Raw genomic sequence first — 17,182 nt, forward strand, 5'->3', positions numbered from 1 at the left:
CCGGAGGGGACTCGTGTCAGGCACAGGAGGGGAGGGCCTAGGTGGAACAGCTCTCCCAGAACCCGACACCGCCCGGTGCCCGGAACTGGGACCTTTTCCAACTACAGAATCGAGACTCCCAGACCCTAGACACAAGCACAGACTCTCCGTGCCTGAGAGTTGTGGGATCAGAATGCGGGGGGGCTGCACGCCGCCCCCTCCATCGCATGGAGCTCACACCGTGCGTGGATTCCTCCCCTGGCAGGAAACTGTCTCCTTCAGGCAGCTCTGGCCTGAGAAAGTCCTCCTAATGTGGCCTGAGGCCTGCCCCCTGCTGGGCCCCCAAGGGCGGCCTCGAAGCCTCCCTGCTCCAATGCCAGGCCCTGATGGCATTCTCCCGGTTCCCAGGGACTGTCCTGGTGGCTCAGATCCGATGCCACCGCGGCCGTCCTCCCTCCCCTGGAATGTTTGTAGTTGAGATTTCATCTATCCTTCCCAGGAGGGAAAGCAGGCATTAGTCCCCCCGCCCCCGCAAGGCCCCATCCCCTGTGGGGACAAGGCCATGCCCTCTCTCAGCAGGCAGGGCCCTGCCCTGACTGGCTAACAGAAGCTCCAAGTCCTGGCGTCCAGCTGGGGAGCTCAGCAGGGTTTGGCATGGGGCCCCCGGCACGGCCTGCTGGGTGCCCATCCCGGGTCTGATGGGGATCCCGGGAGCAGCCAGTCCAAATAGGACCATGGAGGCCCCTCTCCAAACGTTTTCGTTGGGGTGGTGGGACATCATGGAAGAGCCCAAGGCCTGGCAGGGGTGGCCTGGAACCCCTGTCCCCATCGGGAAGGGCCAGAAGCAGCCTCGGGAGGAGCCTCAGTGCCCAGCCCCCGCCCTGCACCCTGCACCCTGCACCCTGCACCCTGCACCGCTCGCGACTCTTATTCGGGAGACTCTTCTACTGGAAAAGGGGGCTCTAGACAGCAGCCTGGGGTGGGGAACGCCGGTCGGGATGCGGGCCCTTTGGCCAAAAGGAATGGGGCTCCGTTGGCCATGGTGGTGGGGGTGGGGGATGGACTTCCTGCTGCAACCCTGGAGCCTTCCGGAGCCTTCCGGAGCCTTCCAGAGCCTTCCGGAGCCTCGTCAACTGTGGGCAGCTCTCCAAGCTCCACTCTCCCCACTGCCCAGCCCCCCGAACTGCATGCTCCCTTATCCCTTCGGTCACCCCCGGATCCCACCCCAGACCCTCGCGCCCCTCCTTTCCTGTGCCCGAAGGGCCTCTTTTCGTCCTGCCTCCCCCAGCTCCTCCCTTGTCCACCCTTTTCCTCTGGCCTCAGCCCAGATGGCGGTCCCTCCAGGAAGCCTTCACCCCACGTACCCCAGGGCCGGGTCCCACGCCTCTCCACACTCCCAGCCCTCTCCCCGCGCTGCGGCCTCAGGTACCGTGAGGGGCAAGGGGCCAATTTGTCCACCATTCTGTCCCCAGCCCGGCCTGGGGATAATTAAGGGAAGACCTCACTTCAAGTCCTGCTCAGAGACCCCGCGATGCCCAGCCAAGCCCTGGGCATTGAGGCGCTCAGGTGTGTGAATGGTGAGCCAGGAACGTGCGAAAGGGTGGACGCATGCTCCATCCTGTCCGTGGGGGAAGCAGGACTCTGAAGACAGACGTGAGCCAGAAGCCAAGAGAGGGACCTCGGGCAAAGCCCCCAGCCCACTCCGGGGCAGTGAGGTGGGGTACACGGCAGAATGGTCACAGATGCAGAGACCTGGAGAGGCCTCCCCTGGGGTCCTGCCCAGCACTGTCGGCCGAGACCTCCCCCACACGCACACACCCCACTGGGCTAGTTCTGGAAGCACTGGAGTCCTGAAGGCCACCCTTAGGTCTCAGGCTGGGTGGGCCACCCAGGGAGACCAACAAGGCCCTGGGAAGGAGACCTGTGTCCAGCACCAGGAGGGTGTCCCAGCCCTGCCCTGCCCTTACTCCACCAGCCTTAGCCTACAGGTGGAGTAAGCCCCTCACCCTGAGTCTGCATTGCCTGCACCTGGGCTGCTTCCTTGCAAGGCTGTGAGCACTTTGCCTTCTACAGCCCAGGTGGCTGCAGGATTCCAGCTGTGCCCGGAGAGGCTCAGCATTTAGGCCAGCCAGGGGAGCCAACCAGGCAGTTCCGGCCTGGGTACTGCTCACCCCTGAGGCCCTGGGAGCAGTGCCCACCCAGGGCAGGCTGCAGGTGGGCTCTGGGGCCTTCTCACCAGTGCACTTGGCCTACCAGCCATCCACCCCCCAGGCCTCCGCTGGGCACTGCTGTGGGTGCCAGGCCTACAACTCCCTGGGCCCTCGAAGACTTGCAAGTTCTGATTCTCAAGGGTCTTGGGACGCCCAGGCCAGGTGGTTCTGAGTCCCCAGGTTCTGCAAGACCTGATGAGCAGGCAGGTGGCATCCCAGAGAAGGAAGTGGATGCACACACAGTCCCGGAGGGAGGAAGCAGCCAGGACTGCAGCAGGTGAGGTGAAGACTTCCTGGCTCCTGGGGCCCTTCCCCCGGCTCCGCGCCTCCCAGGGTGGCCCTGGCTGCTCTGCCCGGGGACTCGACAACTTCCCTGCTTGCCTGAGCACAGACGCTCCAGCCTCCACTCACCTCTCCTCCCACCCCCCAGCCCCGTGCCCCCAAACCACAGCCCCGCCCGTCCCGGGTCACCTCCTCTCCTCCCTTCACGCCACCCCTGCTCTCCTGACCCACTCCCCACGGCCCAGCTCTGGGTCACCCAGAAGTTCATGCAGACGTCTCACCCAGACCCCGCCTGCTGCTTTTGAACCCGTCTCTCCTGTTCCGTCCTCGGGGAGAGCATTGCTGTCAACTCTCTCAGACTTGCCTTCGCCGTTCCCTTCCCACTCGACTCTGAGCTGCCTTGGACAAAGTCCCGGGGCCTCTGTTCTCGTGGGAGGAGGCATATGAGCTGGGTAGAAGGAAGACCCCAGAGGACCTGAGTTCAAATCCCGGTTCTGCCTCTCACGGGCTCTGTGGCCTTGGGCAGAACGCTTTATTCCCTAAGCCTCGGTTTTCCCATCTATAAAACAGAGCAAGCACTGACCTATTTGGGGAAGGGGTGTGTCAAGGCTGAGGGTACCTGCTGTGGGTACCCTAGCGACTGGCGTGGTGGGGGGTGTCCAGTTTTCCACGGACCTGCTCACTTCCAAGGCCCCTCGGCCTGCTTGGGGGTCACGGGCAGGCACAGAGATGAGACCATTGGGGTGAGAGCCAGGACGGAGGCTGAAGAAGCAGGCAGAAGCCCTGGCGAGCCGGCTGGAGAGGGGGGCATTATGGGAAGGAGGGTGTGGGCCGGGCTGGTAGAAGAAAGGCCACAGCTGGAGGAAAGGCTGGGTGTGTGTGGAGCGTAGGGCGCAGTTACAGGGAGGGGTGGCTTCCTGGGAGCGCAGGGGACTCTGGGTGGCGGGGAGGGGGTAGTGCTGGAAGCGAGCTGTAGATAGATGAGGCAGACAGGGTCAGGAAGGGCTTCAGAGGCCATGGCGAGAAGCGAGCCTCTGCCCGCCAGGGCCACAGGGGTCCTATGAACTCTGGTCACCAGACGGCAGCTGAGTGGACAGCCTGGGAAGCCCTGGGGATACAGTGTGGGAGACCCCGATGCTAAAGCTCAGCCTGTGTGGGCGGGGGCGTTCCCCCAGACAGAGGGAGGGGAGCCAGGCTGAACTAGGTCCCTGTGCCCATTCTATAGAGCAGGAAGCTGAGGTTCACGGAGTAAAGAAGTCAATTCAAGCCCTATTCTGTCTCCCAGGATGCCTCAGTCAGCAGCTGCACCCCCAGAGTGGGCTGCCTTGGGGAAGACAGTGGGGTGAAGAGCTGGAACCTGTGAGGTCAAGGCCGGGCATGAACCATCCCCGCCCCCAGAGACCGGCCCGGGGCCTGGCCTCCAGCAGGGCTAAAGAAGCAAATGAGCAAGTGAACGAATGGGTGAGCAGGGGGTAGAGACTGTCCCAGAACTCCAGGCGCTCACGCTGGCGCCCCCAAGCTACCCAGCAGAGCCCACGTGACTCGCTGCTGCTTCGGTGGTCCCATGCCCCCTCAGAGCGAGCGGAAGGCAAGCCTGGAGACGGGACAGCCCCAGCAGATGCAGAGGCAGGAGGCCGCATCATGCCCACGGGCCAGCTAAGCACCCGTGGTGACGGTGACGGTGACGAGCCACTGTGTGCTGGGCCTGGGGCAGGCACAGGGCTGCCCCAGGAAGTGCTTCTGAAATGTTAGCCGGGGAGGCGGAGCCTGGGGCTGGCCGGCGGCGTGGGCAGGGCCCCTCGGAGGATGTGCCCGCAGACCTGGGAGGCTGGGGCTGCGGTTGAACCGGGGCCAAGAAGCAAGTACAGTCTGGGCAGTGGGGCCGCACATTCTCGAAGCTCCTTCCTCATTCCTGGCCCCGTGGGAGTTGCCGGACCCCGGCGTTCCTCTGCAGCCGCCACCTGGGATTTGCTTACCGTCTCGTGGGGAACCCGGGCCTCCTGCCAAACCACCGGCCCAGGCCTGGGCCCCACGGGCCCCGCCGACCACCGGGTCCTGCTCTGGGCCACGTCCTGGTCCCAGATGGGGAAACCAAGGCCCTCTGTTGGGGAGGGCCGCCCCGGAGGCTCCCTGAGCGTGGGGTGTCGAGGGAGGTTCCTTCCTGTCTGTGTCCCCCTCTCCACAGCCTGGAGGGGCACGTCCCCCTCGGCAAGCCCACCTGGCGGTCCCTTCACCAGGTCTGGGCCAGGCTCCGTGGGTGCGCAGGTGGGCACCGTGCAGACGGGGATGTTTGATCAGCGGTTCCGCCCGATGCCAGGCTGCGGGGACGGCGGGCAGTGGCCAAACCGGCCCCGCCGCATGCCTTCCGGCCCTCGGCAAGGATGCCATTCATGCCCCTGGCGCGTGGTCACCGCGGGAGGGGCGCCGGGCTCCTGGGGAGACACACAGCCCGGTGGCTGCCCAGGAAACGCGGGCCACCTTCCCACGGCCCGAGGGGGCAGGAAGTGCACTAGGCGGGGCACGTAAGCCAAAACCCACCCAGACACAGCTGGATAGACCCACGGGGACCCCGAGGCCCCCTGGGCTCAGAGGGAAGGGAGACCCAAAAGGAGGCGGGTGGGGTCAGGGTCTCTTGCTGTGGGTCCGCCACCCCCAGGCTCCCTATTCTCCTGAGAGCAGCCCCAACCGCACCCCATGAAGGCTCTCGCACCAAGCCATGGCCCAGCGTCCCTCAGCCTGAGCCTGGGCTGTCCAAGGAGGCCTCAGGTTCTGTCTCCGGCCCCCACCGTAGCCCTTGCTGGTTAGGGAGGCCCAAAGGTGGCCTGGAGGCAGGTATGACTCCAGGCCCCACCTGGGACCTGGGTGTGAGGACAGGGTTAGGTGTGGGGGACATCAGGGCAGGGCCGGCAGAGAGGGCAGAGGAAGCCAGAAAGGCACGTGGGGGGCTTGCTCTTGGCGGACGGCGCACATCTCTCCCCCCCACGCCGCGTGGGCTCCACACACACTCACGTCTCTGACTCCAGCTTTATTGGAGCCAACGCTCCCCTCCAGGGACGCCAGACACGGCCTGTCAGAAACCCCCCCGGCTCTCCTGAAGTGGGGGCACTGCAGGGTCACACAGCGCCTCGCCTCGGCCACCCCCGCCCCTGCTTGGGCCACACTGACCCCCTTCCCCCCCGAGGGAAGGGCAATGCTGACAGGGAGGGCGGGGTCTCGGCGGGGGCACGTGGCGCGGAGGGACAGTGCGTATGACTCGGTGGTGTCAGGGGCCCCAAGAGTCTGTTTCAAGCAGAAGGAGGAGCCTGTCTCAGCGGACAGCACGCGGCCATCCCCCCTCCCCAGTACCCAGTGTAGGTCACAATAATTTAAAAGACACTATAGACATTTTGACACTATATAACAACATAAGTTAACCAGGTTCCTTGGCAGAAGACGCCGGGCCTGTGGACGCGGGGGCAGGGGTGCGCAGTGGGGGCGTTCACGTCGGCCTGGGATTTCCCAGGGCAGCAGCTAATGGAGCATCCTGGTGTCATCGGGGGCACAGAGGGCGGACACCAGGGCCCAGACAGTGTCCCTCACCCCAGGCTAATATCCAGCCCACCTGGCTGGTCAGTTGCCTGAGGACACACATTTCCACGAGTTTCTGCAAAATACCCTAAATTCAGGGTGGGGAGCACGTGGGCAGTGGAGGATGCACCCCCACTTACCCCGACTGGTAGAAGCCAGCTGCACGCCGTGCTTTCTGGCAGGTCGCTGCCTCTGTGCCTCTCCAGGGAGGGGCGGGAACATTGGCAGAAGATGCATCCGGCCCTGAGCACCTCGTTTCCCATCTCCCTCACCCCAAACCTAGTTTAGAGCTGCCCTGGACCCCTTCCCGTTCCTGTCTCCCAGGTTTCAGGGTGAGTTGGACTTCAAGGGGGGGTCTGCACGGTGTGGGAAGCCTGGGGGGGACAGGCATCTGCTGGGAGAGCAGACGGGGTACTGGCAGAGGGAAGCCCTGGATCCTTAGCATCAGGGTCAGGGTGAAAGGGCCAGAACTGGCCAAGGAGGCCACCGAGAGACCCTTGAAGGCACCTCTGGGTGGGGGGTGCAGACTCCAGTGAGGCTGGCAGCAGGGGCAGGGGTATGGGGGCCGCCCCACGCCACGCCCGGCATTCCCAGAGCTTTCCCTCCAGGGCCAGGAGCCCTGGGCTGGGGCACAGGACACCTGAGCCAAGTCAGGAAGCTCCACTTGTGGCCTCGGGGTATCTGGCTAGTGCTCCCTTCCGAGTCTCAGTGTCCTCATGCGTCAAATGAAGCAAACACCCTGAACTACCCCCTGCCCACTCCCCGCACAATGCTCTCTTGGGGTCCAGCTGGCTCCAGGGTGGGGGGGGGCGCTCTGTAAACTGGGGGGCATCAGGCTGGCAAGGCGCTGGGAGGGCAACAGCATGAGGGAGGGGACGAAGTGCTCCTGGAACCTGACGTGGGAGACGTTTTGATTTGATTGATATGATTTTTGAAAAGAAGAGAAGAGGGTGCCGGAGACCCCTGTCGGGGCTCTCCTCGGCAGCCCTCTCGGGGCCGTACTAGTTGCCAAGCCCTTGCCCAGCTCCCCTGGGGTCCACACTCACACAGCCTGCTCCCCCGGGGCGGGGCCGGAGGGTGCCGTGCACCAGGATGCTCCCGCGCACTGGGATGCTCCCGCAGGTCCCGGAGAGGGAGCGGAGGGCAGAGAGGGGACGCGCCGACACGGAGCACGCAGTCAGGGCTGGCTGCGCCTTCGTGCTAAGCATCCTCCTCCCATACTAAGAAAACATAAATAATTTTCGACAACATCTGCCCAGATAGCCCCAGGGCCCAGTGGCTGATACGGCCTGGGAAATAGTCTCCGGTGGGGCAGGCCAGCATGGCATTCCCCTGTCCGTGCCACCAGGTGGGGGAGGGGGACACTCAGAGTCTTGTCACTTTGCTTTCCGGGGATATGTGTGTCCTTGAGGTTCACTTTCCCGGAGAAAAGAAAAGGAATTCCCTGGGCCGCAGCAAGGACACCAGTGCCGTTGGCCTTGCCCTCTCTGCCGGGTCGTGGGCACTGTTCTGCCACAGGAAGTGACGGCAATGGCAGGAGGCAGCCCCCAGGGACAGGGAGAGGATGAGGAGCCCAGCGGGAGCCCTCCTGCGTCCGGAGCCCTCACCTCCTCCGGCCACCTCTGGCCGCAGCCGAGGCAGCGCAGGGAAGGCGCCCCGAGCCCATGTGCAGACGCCGCGGGCGGGGCTGCCGCCTGCGGGCCGCCCGCCCGCTCACTTGCAGGTGAAGACCTCCGTGCGCTCGCTGCAGGTGTTGCACTTGACGAAGCAGCACCAGTGGAACTTGCAGTTGCACTGCCAGACCTTGGTGTACTGGTGGGTGTTGTAGCCGCGGCCGCAGCACATGGTGTCGCAGCCGTCCGCGCCGGGCGACGTGCGGTTGCACAGGCGGCCCTGCGTGCCCACGCTGCCGGTGGCCGCGTCCTCCTCGCAGTAGTTCGGCGACTTCTCGATGTACACCAGGTCCGTCTCCATGGGCTTCTGGTAGCTGCGCAGCTGCTTGATGCGCAGGAAGGTGGGCTGCCGCAGGCGGCTGGCCCGCACCACCTCCACCTGCACGGCCGCGTTATACTTCTCCTTGAGCAGGTGACCCACCTCTCGGAACTTGGGCAGTGTGGTCCAGCACGTCTTGGTGGTGCAGGAGCCCGACACACCGTGGCACTTGCACTCCAGCTTCATGCGCTCCTCCAGGACCTGCGGGGCGACACAGCGGGGCCTGAGAGCGGGCGTGGTCTGAAGGTGGGCGTGGTCTGAGAGCGGGCGTGGCCGGACCCGGGGCACCTCCCACCTCCAGGCTGACCCGCGCGGTCTCCTCCTATCTGAGCCTCAGTCTCTACATCCGATAATGGGGGCTGCTGACCATAAGTCCCTGCTGCATAGGGCCTTGTGAGGGTCCAGAGAGAACATTCAGAACTTGGCAGAGCTGGGCATACCGTTATCAAACGTGTTTCCCTAAATTCTCACGACCACCCTTCCGGGAGCTGGGTCACTGCACTGGTAGGAAGCTGCAGGTCCCAGGACAGCAGATGATAAAGCTGGTGCTTGCCCCCACCTTGCCCCCAGGCACCTCATGGCGGCTCCGAGCCCAGCAACAGTAGGTGCTTAATAGGTGCAGATTCCTCACCCCTGTCTCTCCCGCTCCTTGCCCTCGTGCCTGGCGTGGGGTGTGGCATGCAGTCGGCACTTAATAAACGGCTGTTCGATGAAGGCCTGGCATGCCCGGCGTGCACATGGAGTCGTATGCACCACGTTTGCTAAAGGATGCGGGGCGGACTGGCCGGAGGTGAGCACACGGGTCGGTGAGGCCCAGGTGTGCTGACTGCTGGGCAGCGTCCTGGATCCCGCTCTTCTTCCTCCCCGGAGATGGGTGCAGCGTGTTTTCCTTGGGCCTCCCTCCCTGGCCCCGGAAGGCTAATTCCCAGAGCCAGCCCTGACCCCAGGTACTCATTTACCCGGATCGAAAGGGCCCTGCCAGCCGGGCCTGATTAAAGATGGGGAATCATTAGCTGCAGCCCACGACTGCAGAAGGGCCATTTGTCAGCTGTCTCAGCTCTCCCTAGCCTCACTTCCGTGGCCCAGCCCTGAAGGAACTTGGCTACCCTCTGTCCCCCACTACCCCCACCCCACCCGGGGCCAGAACCCCAGCCCTGGCCCAGATGAGACCCACAGTGAATGAACGAATGAAAAACCAGTGAAGGGAGCGCCCCACAGGCCGGCGGCTGCCCCGTCTCTCTTCCTGCCCTAGCCGCCCGGGCTCGGTGAGGATGCCCGGGGCTCAGTCCAGTGTGGGAAACAGAAGGAAACCGATACACGGAACAGCAGAGTGCGGATGCCGTGAGAGTCTGCCCCTGCCCAGGGGCTTCCTGGAGGAGGGGGTGCTGCCCCTGGGTGCCATGGAGGAGCGGAGCTCATTGGACGGAGGAGCGGGGAGAAGGGGCGGGGGGAGCCCAGGCGTCCGGAGCTGGGAAAGGGGCGGGGGCGGGGGGAGCCCAGGCGTCCGGAGCTGGGAAAGGGGCGGGTTTGGGGACTGTTCGGAACTGGAACGGCAGGGCCACGGGGTGTCTGGGTTGAGGGCACAGGCCAGAAGTCTGGTGTGGGGGTCCGGGTGAAGGGTGGAGCCCTCCGCCTCCAGGAGAAAGTGTATCTGGGCCATCTCTCTGCCTCCTGCCCCCCGCTCCCCTCCGCTGTCTAGCAAGATCAGAGACATCTCTTTCCACTCCCTTGCCCCACCTCTGTTCATCCTCTCATGGACCCTCCCGTCCCTTGAAAGCCCCTCTCTCCAATAACCTGCCCTTCAAGGCCTGCAAACTTCCCGTGTCCTGGACACACTGCCGGCCCAGTATACCCCTCAGGCCAGGAGCTGACCAGACAAACGCCCCTCTCAGAAGCCCAGCCTGGCTAGCGGTTCGCCTCGCCCTAGGCTGTTAGCCCAGAAGCTTCCTCCTCAGAGGGGCCGCAATGGCCAGAGACCCAGCAGGGGTGTCCAGGTTTGAGGTTGTACAGGCCAGGTGGTCCAGGCTTAATTGCCATCGGGGTGTCCACTTCGGCCTGCAGAACAGCTGCCCCCGACCTCGCTGTGCCACCTGTTCCGATCCCCTTCCCTCCACCCCCACCTCTCTGTCCCCACTAAGGCAGGAAAGCCCAGCGCCCCACCCACCCAACTCGGGACCCTGTGCAGCCACTGACAGCCAGCAGATGGAGTCGATTGGGCAGCTGTTTGCAGAGCGAGGGGCCACATCCTCGCTTGGCTGGGTCCCCTGGGCCTGAGCCTCTCCTGGGAAATGATCACAGAATTCAAGAATGTGCCGTTTCCGTCTCCAGTGCCCTCAAGATAAGGGCGACAGCAAAGGCGGCGCCAGCCCCACTGCCCAGGAGACCCCCTGGGAGGGCGCAGTGACCAGCCCTGCCCAGAGCAGCTTCCCCCGGCGCACTGCCCCACCCCCATCCCGGGTAGTATAAGGTGTGTGGGGGCTCCAGGAAAGGGCCGACTTGAGGTTCTTTCTGGAATGGGGGATGCCCCACACTGGGAACAGCGTTCCCTTCTATCCAGGTGAGGGGAGTCGTGGGCTGGCACACTGAAGCCCCGAGGGAGCCCGCAGTCTGTCGGAAGCACAGGTGAGCAGGTGTCCGTGCTTAGCCTCTCCCAGCCTGGCCCACCGGGGGCCCCCGTGGGCCATGTCCCAGCCCACTCAGAACCTCGAAACGTGACCCGATTTGGAAACAGGGACTTTGCAGATGCGATTAAGGTGAGACAACATGGGATCACCCCGGACCATGGTAGACCCTCAATCCGAGGACGTGTGTCCTTATGAGAGGCGGAAGAGGATACACTCGAGGAGGAGGCCGAGACTGGACGATGCGGCCACAAGCCCAAGAGCGCCTGGAGCCCCCGGGGCTGGGGTGGCCAGAAAGGGCGCGCCCCCGGAGGGCCAGTCTTCTGGCTCCAGCCTGCGAGAGAATGGGTTTCTATTGCTTTAAGCCACCGGTTTGTGGGACTTTGCGGTCAGCTTTCTTCCCACCTGACTTGCTGAGGAAGTGGGGGGCAGGGCAGGCCTGTTTTCTCTATAAAGCGGCCGGGGCGCCCAGCACTGGGGTGACCCATGAAGTTCTGGACTCAGTTCTTAGAGAAACCTCGCCCGCCACACCCCCACACCCTGCGCGCCTTGTTGAGCGCCACGCGGCGGGGACGAGGGGCGCCCCTCCTGCTTCCCGTGCTGCCTGCACTCTCGGCTCAGTGCAAGGGCTCGGGCCACCTTGTGTGCCACGAGCTCCATGGGGAGGGGACAAGGCGCATTACGCCCACTGTGCAGAGGAGGAGGCTGAGGCTCGGAGGAGGGGCGGGGTCAGCCGGGTCCTGACAGTCAGGGACAGTGCTGGCGCGAGAATCCTGGCCGCTGACCTCTTAATGGCCCATTCCTACAGCCACCCTGTCTCCGATGGGCCTGCAAACTGCTGACCTGCGCCCCCGACAACCTGCTTCTCCTCTGTTCACAGGTTCAGGACTTCGCCCCAGTCCAAAACCCCCACATGCTGACCCTCCTCTAGCCTCACCCCTGATGGAGATCCTCACCCCCCACATGCTGACCCTCCTCCGGCCTCACCCCCTGGCCAGGCCCAGAATCCACCCCCAGTCTCCTTGTTCTCCTCTCCCCGGCCCCGTCTCCCTCGGGGCTCAGTCCTGCCCCCCTCCATTTCCCTGATGCCTTTTCCCACTTGTCAGTCTCCAAAGCACCCCTGAATCCCATGCTAGGTCAGCCCTGGGGTTCACACAGGACCTCAGAGCCAAATCAGACACAACCCTGGCCCTTGAGCTGCTCAGCCCCGCTCTCCCTCAGGGACCTGCAAGGGGCCCAGATCCAGCCTGGCTGTCACAGTCTTGCAGCAGGCAGCCCGTGCAACCTTCCGGCCTCCTCGCCTGCCCCAGCCACCTGACCGGGGCTGGTGGCCTCACGGCTCTGTACGTGAGACCTGAGTCCCCCTCCCCACCCCCGTGCTTTTTTTGCCTTCCACTGGTCCCTCCACCAGGAGTGTCCTTCCCCACGTCTCTGCTGCTCACTGAGACACATCCCCATGGAGCAGTGACCAGAGCTCAGGCCTTGGGGCCACCAGTGGCTCTGCAGCTCACTTTGGACCCCACTGTCTTCCTGTGTAAAATGAGGACAGTGAGATCTTCCTCCCAGGGGTGTGGGGAAGCCCCTGCTCGGGACCTAAGCCACTGCAGAGGCTCAGGGGGCAGTGATTCCCCTGAGAGCTCAGCTACACCTCCTCCTGCAGGAAGCCCTCCAGTGCCTCCAGGTGAGTGAATCTCGCCTCCCTCTGCCCTCCCGGCACGGACCCGGTCTGCCTGTGCTGGAGAATGGTGCCTGAGTACTGTCTGCGAGCCTCTTGGAGGCAAAGACTGTGTCACGCATTCCTTCATTCATTGTTCGTTTGACAATAATTTAATAACCGCCTGTTGCATGGCGACCTCCACATCTACGAGATAAAGTCAGACCCTTGGCCTGGCGTTCAAGGCCTCTTTTGGGCCAGGCCTGCTTGCTTCTCGAGCCCTGTCTCGCCCACGCCTCCTGCTCCCACCAGCCTGCACTATTTGCAGTCCTGCCCCCCACCCAAGCGCCAGCTCCTTCAGCTCGGGCATGTCCGTCGAGGCTCCACTGGACGTCACCTCCTCCAGGAAGCTTCTGCTCCCCCTCCTGTCAGTCCCTGGGGTTCTCATTGTCCCTGGCTATGGCTCCTGCTCCCCTTACGTGGAGCTAGTCGTGCTGGCAGAGCTCTCATGGCTGGGGTCCCTGTCCCCATGCCCAACCTAGAACCTGGCACAGAGAAGGGGCAGGGAGCATTTGTCCAGTGAATTAGTGAGTGACCAGTGGCCTCAGTTATGGTCCATGAGGCAGAGGGTAATTTCGACTCCTCTTTGCTGGAAAGTCAAGTCTGTCCCATGCCTGCAGAGCCCCGCAGGCCCCGAGCCCTGGGTGCAGCCCCCGGGGCTGGGGGATCAGACCTGGAGAGGCGTTCTGCTCCAATACCGGCCGTATCTCTGGCCATCTCGCCGCCATGGCGGCCACTCCTCCCAGCCCAGTATCTGGGGCCCTCATCTCCCCCGGGCAGGGCTGGGCCAGCCCTGACTTCTTCCCCAGTGTGTCCCTGCCTGAATGTCCTCCATTATCACCTGCCACACTGCATCCCACCCCACACCTGAAGCTGGCTGCTCCTCAAGAGCCCCCAGCTCAGTTTCCGCCCTCCCCGAGGCTGCACCTCCCCTCCCCACCCCACCTTGCACCCCCTACATCCCTCCCTCTGTTCTCTCATGGCAACGTGAACCAAAGGCCGCCTCTCCGGGTACGGTGGCAGGATCCCTCTGGGGCCAAGACAGGGACCTGGCACGCTGGCCAAGAGACCTCCTCCCACCCTGCGTAGAAACAGGGTCCTGTCTCATCCCTGCCTCCCAGTAGCTGGGAGCGGCGGGCACATCGCTTCGCCACTGGGAGCCTCCGTTTCCACACCTCTGGGATGGGCGCCGTGAGCCCCGCCAGCGACGGCCGCTAGGAGGGTCTCTGGTGACAGCCATGCCTGGCTCTGCTCACCCCCCGCACCTTTGGGGTTCGGGTTCCCAATTCCCTCCCCTAGGACAGCCGTGCAGATTTCAGGGAGGAGGAACTCAGGTGACGCAGCGGCCACACCGGACACCGCCCCGCGCCCGCGCGCGCCCGCCCCCCGCGCGCCCTACCTTCCTGCCCGCCTCGTTGTTGTGCAGGTTCATGAGGCGCCGCGCGTTCTTCTTGATCTCACGGGCGTCCACGAAGCGCCGGGAGAAGTCGATGCCGTAGCGCACGTCGGCGGAGCAGCCGCCCCACTTCCAGCCCTCGGCCTGGTTGTAGTAACCTTGCTTCTCGCGGTCGCAGCCGCAGTTGCTCAGGTTGCCCTGGCTGCAGGCGGCGGTGACGGCGTGGGCCACGCCGGCCGCGGTGATGGCGTAGGTGAACGCGGCCTCGCGGCTCCCTGCGTGGAGGGAAGGTGCGGCCCGTTAGGCCCCCGCGGGGCTCGGGGAACCACCCGGCCAGCCGCCCGGGGTCCTGTCGATGGCTGTGTGACCCTGGGCTCTGCCCTTGCCTGCTCTGAGCTTCTGACTCCGCAGCGTGGAGCTGGGGAGCCCGCCCCGCGAGGCCGAGGACAGTGCCCCGCCTACAGTGAGCGCGCCATGCACCCCTCGGCCCTGCCACCGACGGGGAAGACGTTTCTCTCCCTGTCCCAAGAGCCTGGGCTGGAGGGGTCCGGTTTCCCCACCCCCGGAAGACAGCAGTGGGTGGCCCTGTGACGGGGCGTGTGGGGTCTATACCTCTGCCCCTCTCTTCTGCCACCTTCTTAGTGCTGTTCCTCATGAATCAGCCACTTTTGCAGACCCCGTGGAGGCACCCCACCCCACCCCACCAGCTGGGAACCGGGCAGAATCCACACCGGTCAGAACCCACCTGGCCTCTCCGTTGCCACCTCCCTCTCTCCGACCACCCACCATCACCCGTCACCAGGCCCTGGTCTCCTGAGCCTCCCTTCTCTGATACCCCAGCCTCCCTCAGGGGCCCCCACACTACCCAGACTTGGGCACCGGGCCTCCATGCCTCCCTCATCCCCCCGGCCACCATCCAGGTGGGGACAGTGAGACCTTCCTCCCAGGGGTGCGGGGAAGCCCCTGCTCAGGACCTAAGCCACTGCAGAGGCTCAAGGGGCAGTGATTCCCCTGAGGGCTCAGCTACACCTCCTCCTGCAGGAAGCCCTCCAGTGCCTCCAGGTGAGTGAATCTCGCCTCCCTCTGCCCTCCCGGCACGGACCCAGTCTGCCTGTGCTGGAGAATGGTGCCTGAGTACTGTCTGCGAGCCTCTTGGAGGCAAAGACTGTGTCACGCATTCCTTCATTCATTGTTCGTTTGACAATAATTTAATAACCGCCTGTTGCATGGCAACCTCCACATCTACGAGATAAAGTCAAATCCTTGAGTCCCTTTTCTCCTTGCCAGGGGTCAGTGCAGGGCCACCTGGGGACCCACCGAACGAACACACGAGCTCCGCTACCCAGCACCACCCCCCAGCACCACCCCGTAACAAGCCATTTCTCAGCACAGTGAGTGGCTCTTTGGAGAAGCCCTGGTCCCTGTGTCATCAAGGCCAGCTGGTCAGGGACTCTCAGACAGACAAAGGGACAGGGACAGGGAGAATGTGAGAATCGCCCTCCCTGGCTTTCCATTAGATCAAGACGATGCGCAGGGAAGTCCGTGGGGTGTGAGGTGGGTTACTGAACTCCTTGCTTGCCTTACCCAAGCCCAGCCAGGCCCGCCGACGAGCTCGCACACGGGCGGCAGCAATAAATAAGAGGGGGCTTCCAGGAAGGGAGGGGACCACAGAGCTCTGCAAGAAGGGGCACAGGGAGTCATGAAACCTCAAAGGATGCCCCGACCTGCCTCTGCCAGGGGTGGAGACTGGGAAGGCTTCCTGGAGAAGGTGACGTCGTAGAGTGAGTCTTAACGAGCAGTGAGTTAACTCCCCGTGAGCGCGTCTGTGGTGTGCGTGTGCGCGCGCACGTGTGCGTGTGCGTGCTCTCCTGGCCACCGCTGGGACAAAGGGACAGAACGAGGCCACGAGTGATAAAAAAGAGGCGGGTAAAAGCCAAGGGAGCCGGACGGTGACGGGCAGAGATGTCCCATGAAGCAGATGGCACTTCCTGTGCAGGTGCTGGGGCCAGACTCTGCGGGGCTAGAATTTGAGAGCTCGCTGGCTGCACAAGGGATGGGGATTCTGGAACTATTTAGAAAGCGGATCAGCAGAGCTGTGGTCACCATCGCCATCGCTCACCAGCCCTTCACATACATTCTCATCAAACTGTCACAGCGATCGTACGAGACAGCTTTCGTTACTGTTCCTATCTCGCAGATGGGGACACGGAGGCACAGAGAGGCTGCGACACTAGGTGTTAGCGGTTGAAGCAGGATTTGAACCCAGGCAGTGGAATCGAAGCCCCGAGGCAGAGGGAGGGACGCAGCACCTGGGGCTCGGGCCGTTGGAGGCCACCCTGCCCCCGGCTCGGCCCCGCTGCAGCTGAGTGACCTGGTAGGAGAAATGGGAGAAGGGGCATGCTCGGCTCCCTTGGCCAGGAGATGCCTCATTTGGACCGTGTGTGGGCCGTGGGCCCTGGAAGGATGGCAGCTAGCCAGCAGGTGAATTCTGGGTAAGAGCTCGGGGGACACCCAACTCAGAGGTCTCAGAGGAGGCATGTCACGAACGAGGCACCCTGCGGAGGGGGGTGGGCGGAGAAATCTGACAATTGTGCAATCTCGCCAAGAGGCCAGGCAGACTTAAAAGTCCCCACCACCAAGCCCTGCCTGATCAAGGATGATGTGGGCGTTCCCCAGGGGGGCTGCTAATGCCCGTCTTCCCGTCGGGAGCTGGTTGGGGGACTTCCGTGTCTGGCCGTCCCGAAGCCCCCGGGCAGACAGCAGGCTCTGCGGCTGGGCCGGTGCGTTTGGGGGGCATTTCATGGAAATCTCCCTTTCTTCTCAGTCAGCTTCTGCTCCCACCGGGCTAAGTCCATACCCTGTGCAAACTCCCAGTTACTCATCGGTTACTCATCTGGCTGCCACTCCTGCTAATTCCTTTTTTATTTGGTTTTAATGAGCCAAACCGCCTCGTCTCTCCACGGAGACAAGGTGGGGGCCACTGCGAGACAGTCGTAGTTTGGGGAGCATCCAGGAGGGTGACGTTAGGTCGCAGACTGAGGGGTTCCCATGCACCCGCACTCAGCACATGCGTCTTATTGAATTCTCGCCATAACCCTGCAGGGTGGGGGGGACCACACCCCATATACGGATCTGGAAGCTGGCTCAGAGGGCCCCGGTCACAGTGTGCCCTGGCGTGGAGCAGGCAGAGGGTCCCCCTCCCAAAGTCACTCCTGGGCAGTTTGGCCAGTCCCCAGAGAGCTGCTCACATGTCCTCATCCAGGTGAGCAGAGGGAGGGCTCAGGTTTAGAAAGATGTCTCTCGAACCCGTGGGCCTTGCTCAGCAGCCATCTCTGGCTCCCAGGCCCCGGAACTGACCTCAAGCCCAGGAGGCCTGACCCCACCTGGCCCCACCTACCACTCCTTGCAGCCTAGCTTGGCC

General features: G+C 63.8%; 1 protein-coding gene across 1 annotated transcript in view; it reads right to left on the bottom strand.

Moving 5' to 3' along the window:
* Positions 1 to 5,476: 5,476 nt before the first annotated feature.
* Positions 5,477 to 17,182, bottom strand: part of WNT7B (Wnt family member 7B) — a 46,380-nt gene continuing 34,674 nt past the window's right edge. The window contains exons 3-4 of the mRNA XM_011374980.2: positions 13,765 to 14,036; positions 5,477 to 8,231 (exon numbers count right to left, since the gene is read on the bottom strand). Of these exons, the coding sequence (XP_011373282.1) occupies positions 7,752 to 8,231; positions 13,765 to 14,036 (752 nt within the window). The 3' untranslated portion in view covers positions 5,477 to 7,751. The remainder of the gene's footprint in view (positions 8,232 to 13,764; positions 14,037 to 17,182) is intronic.

The sequence above is a fragment of the Pteropus vampyrus genome, unplaced genomic scaffold (assembly GCF_000151845.1).
Source record: "Pteropus vampyrus isolate Shadow unplaced genomic scaffold, Pvam_2.0 Scaffold257, whole genome shotgun sequence".
Lineage (NCBI taxonomy): Eukaryota > Metazoa > Chordata > Mammalia > Chiroptera > Pteropodidae > Pteropus > Pteropus vampyrus.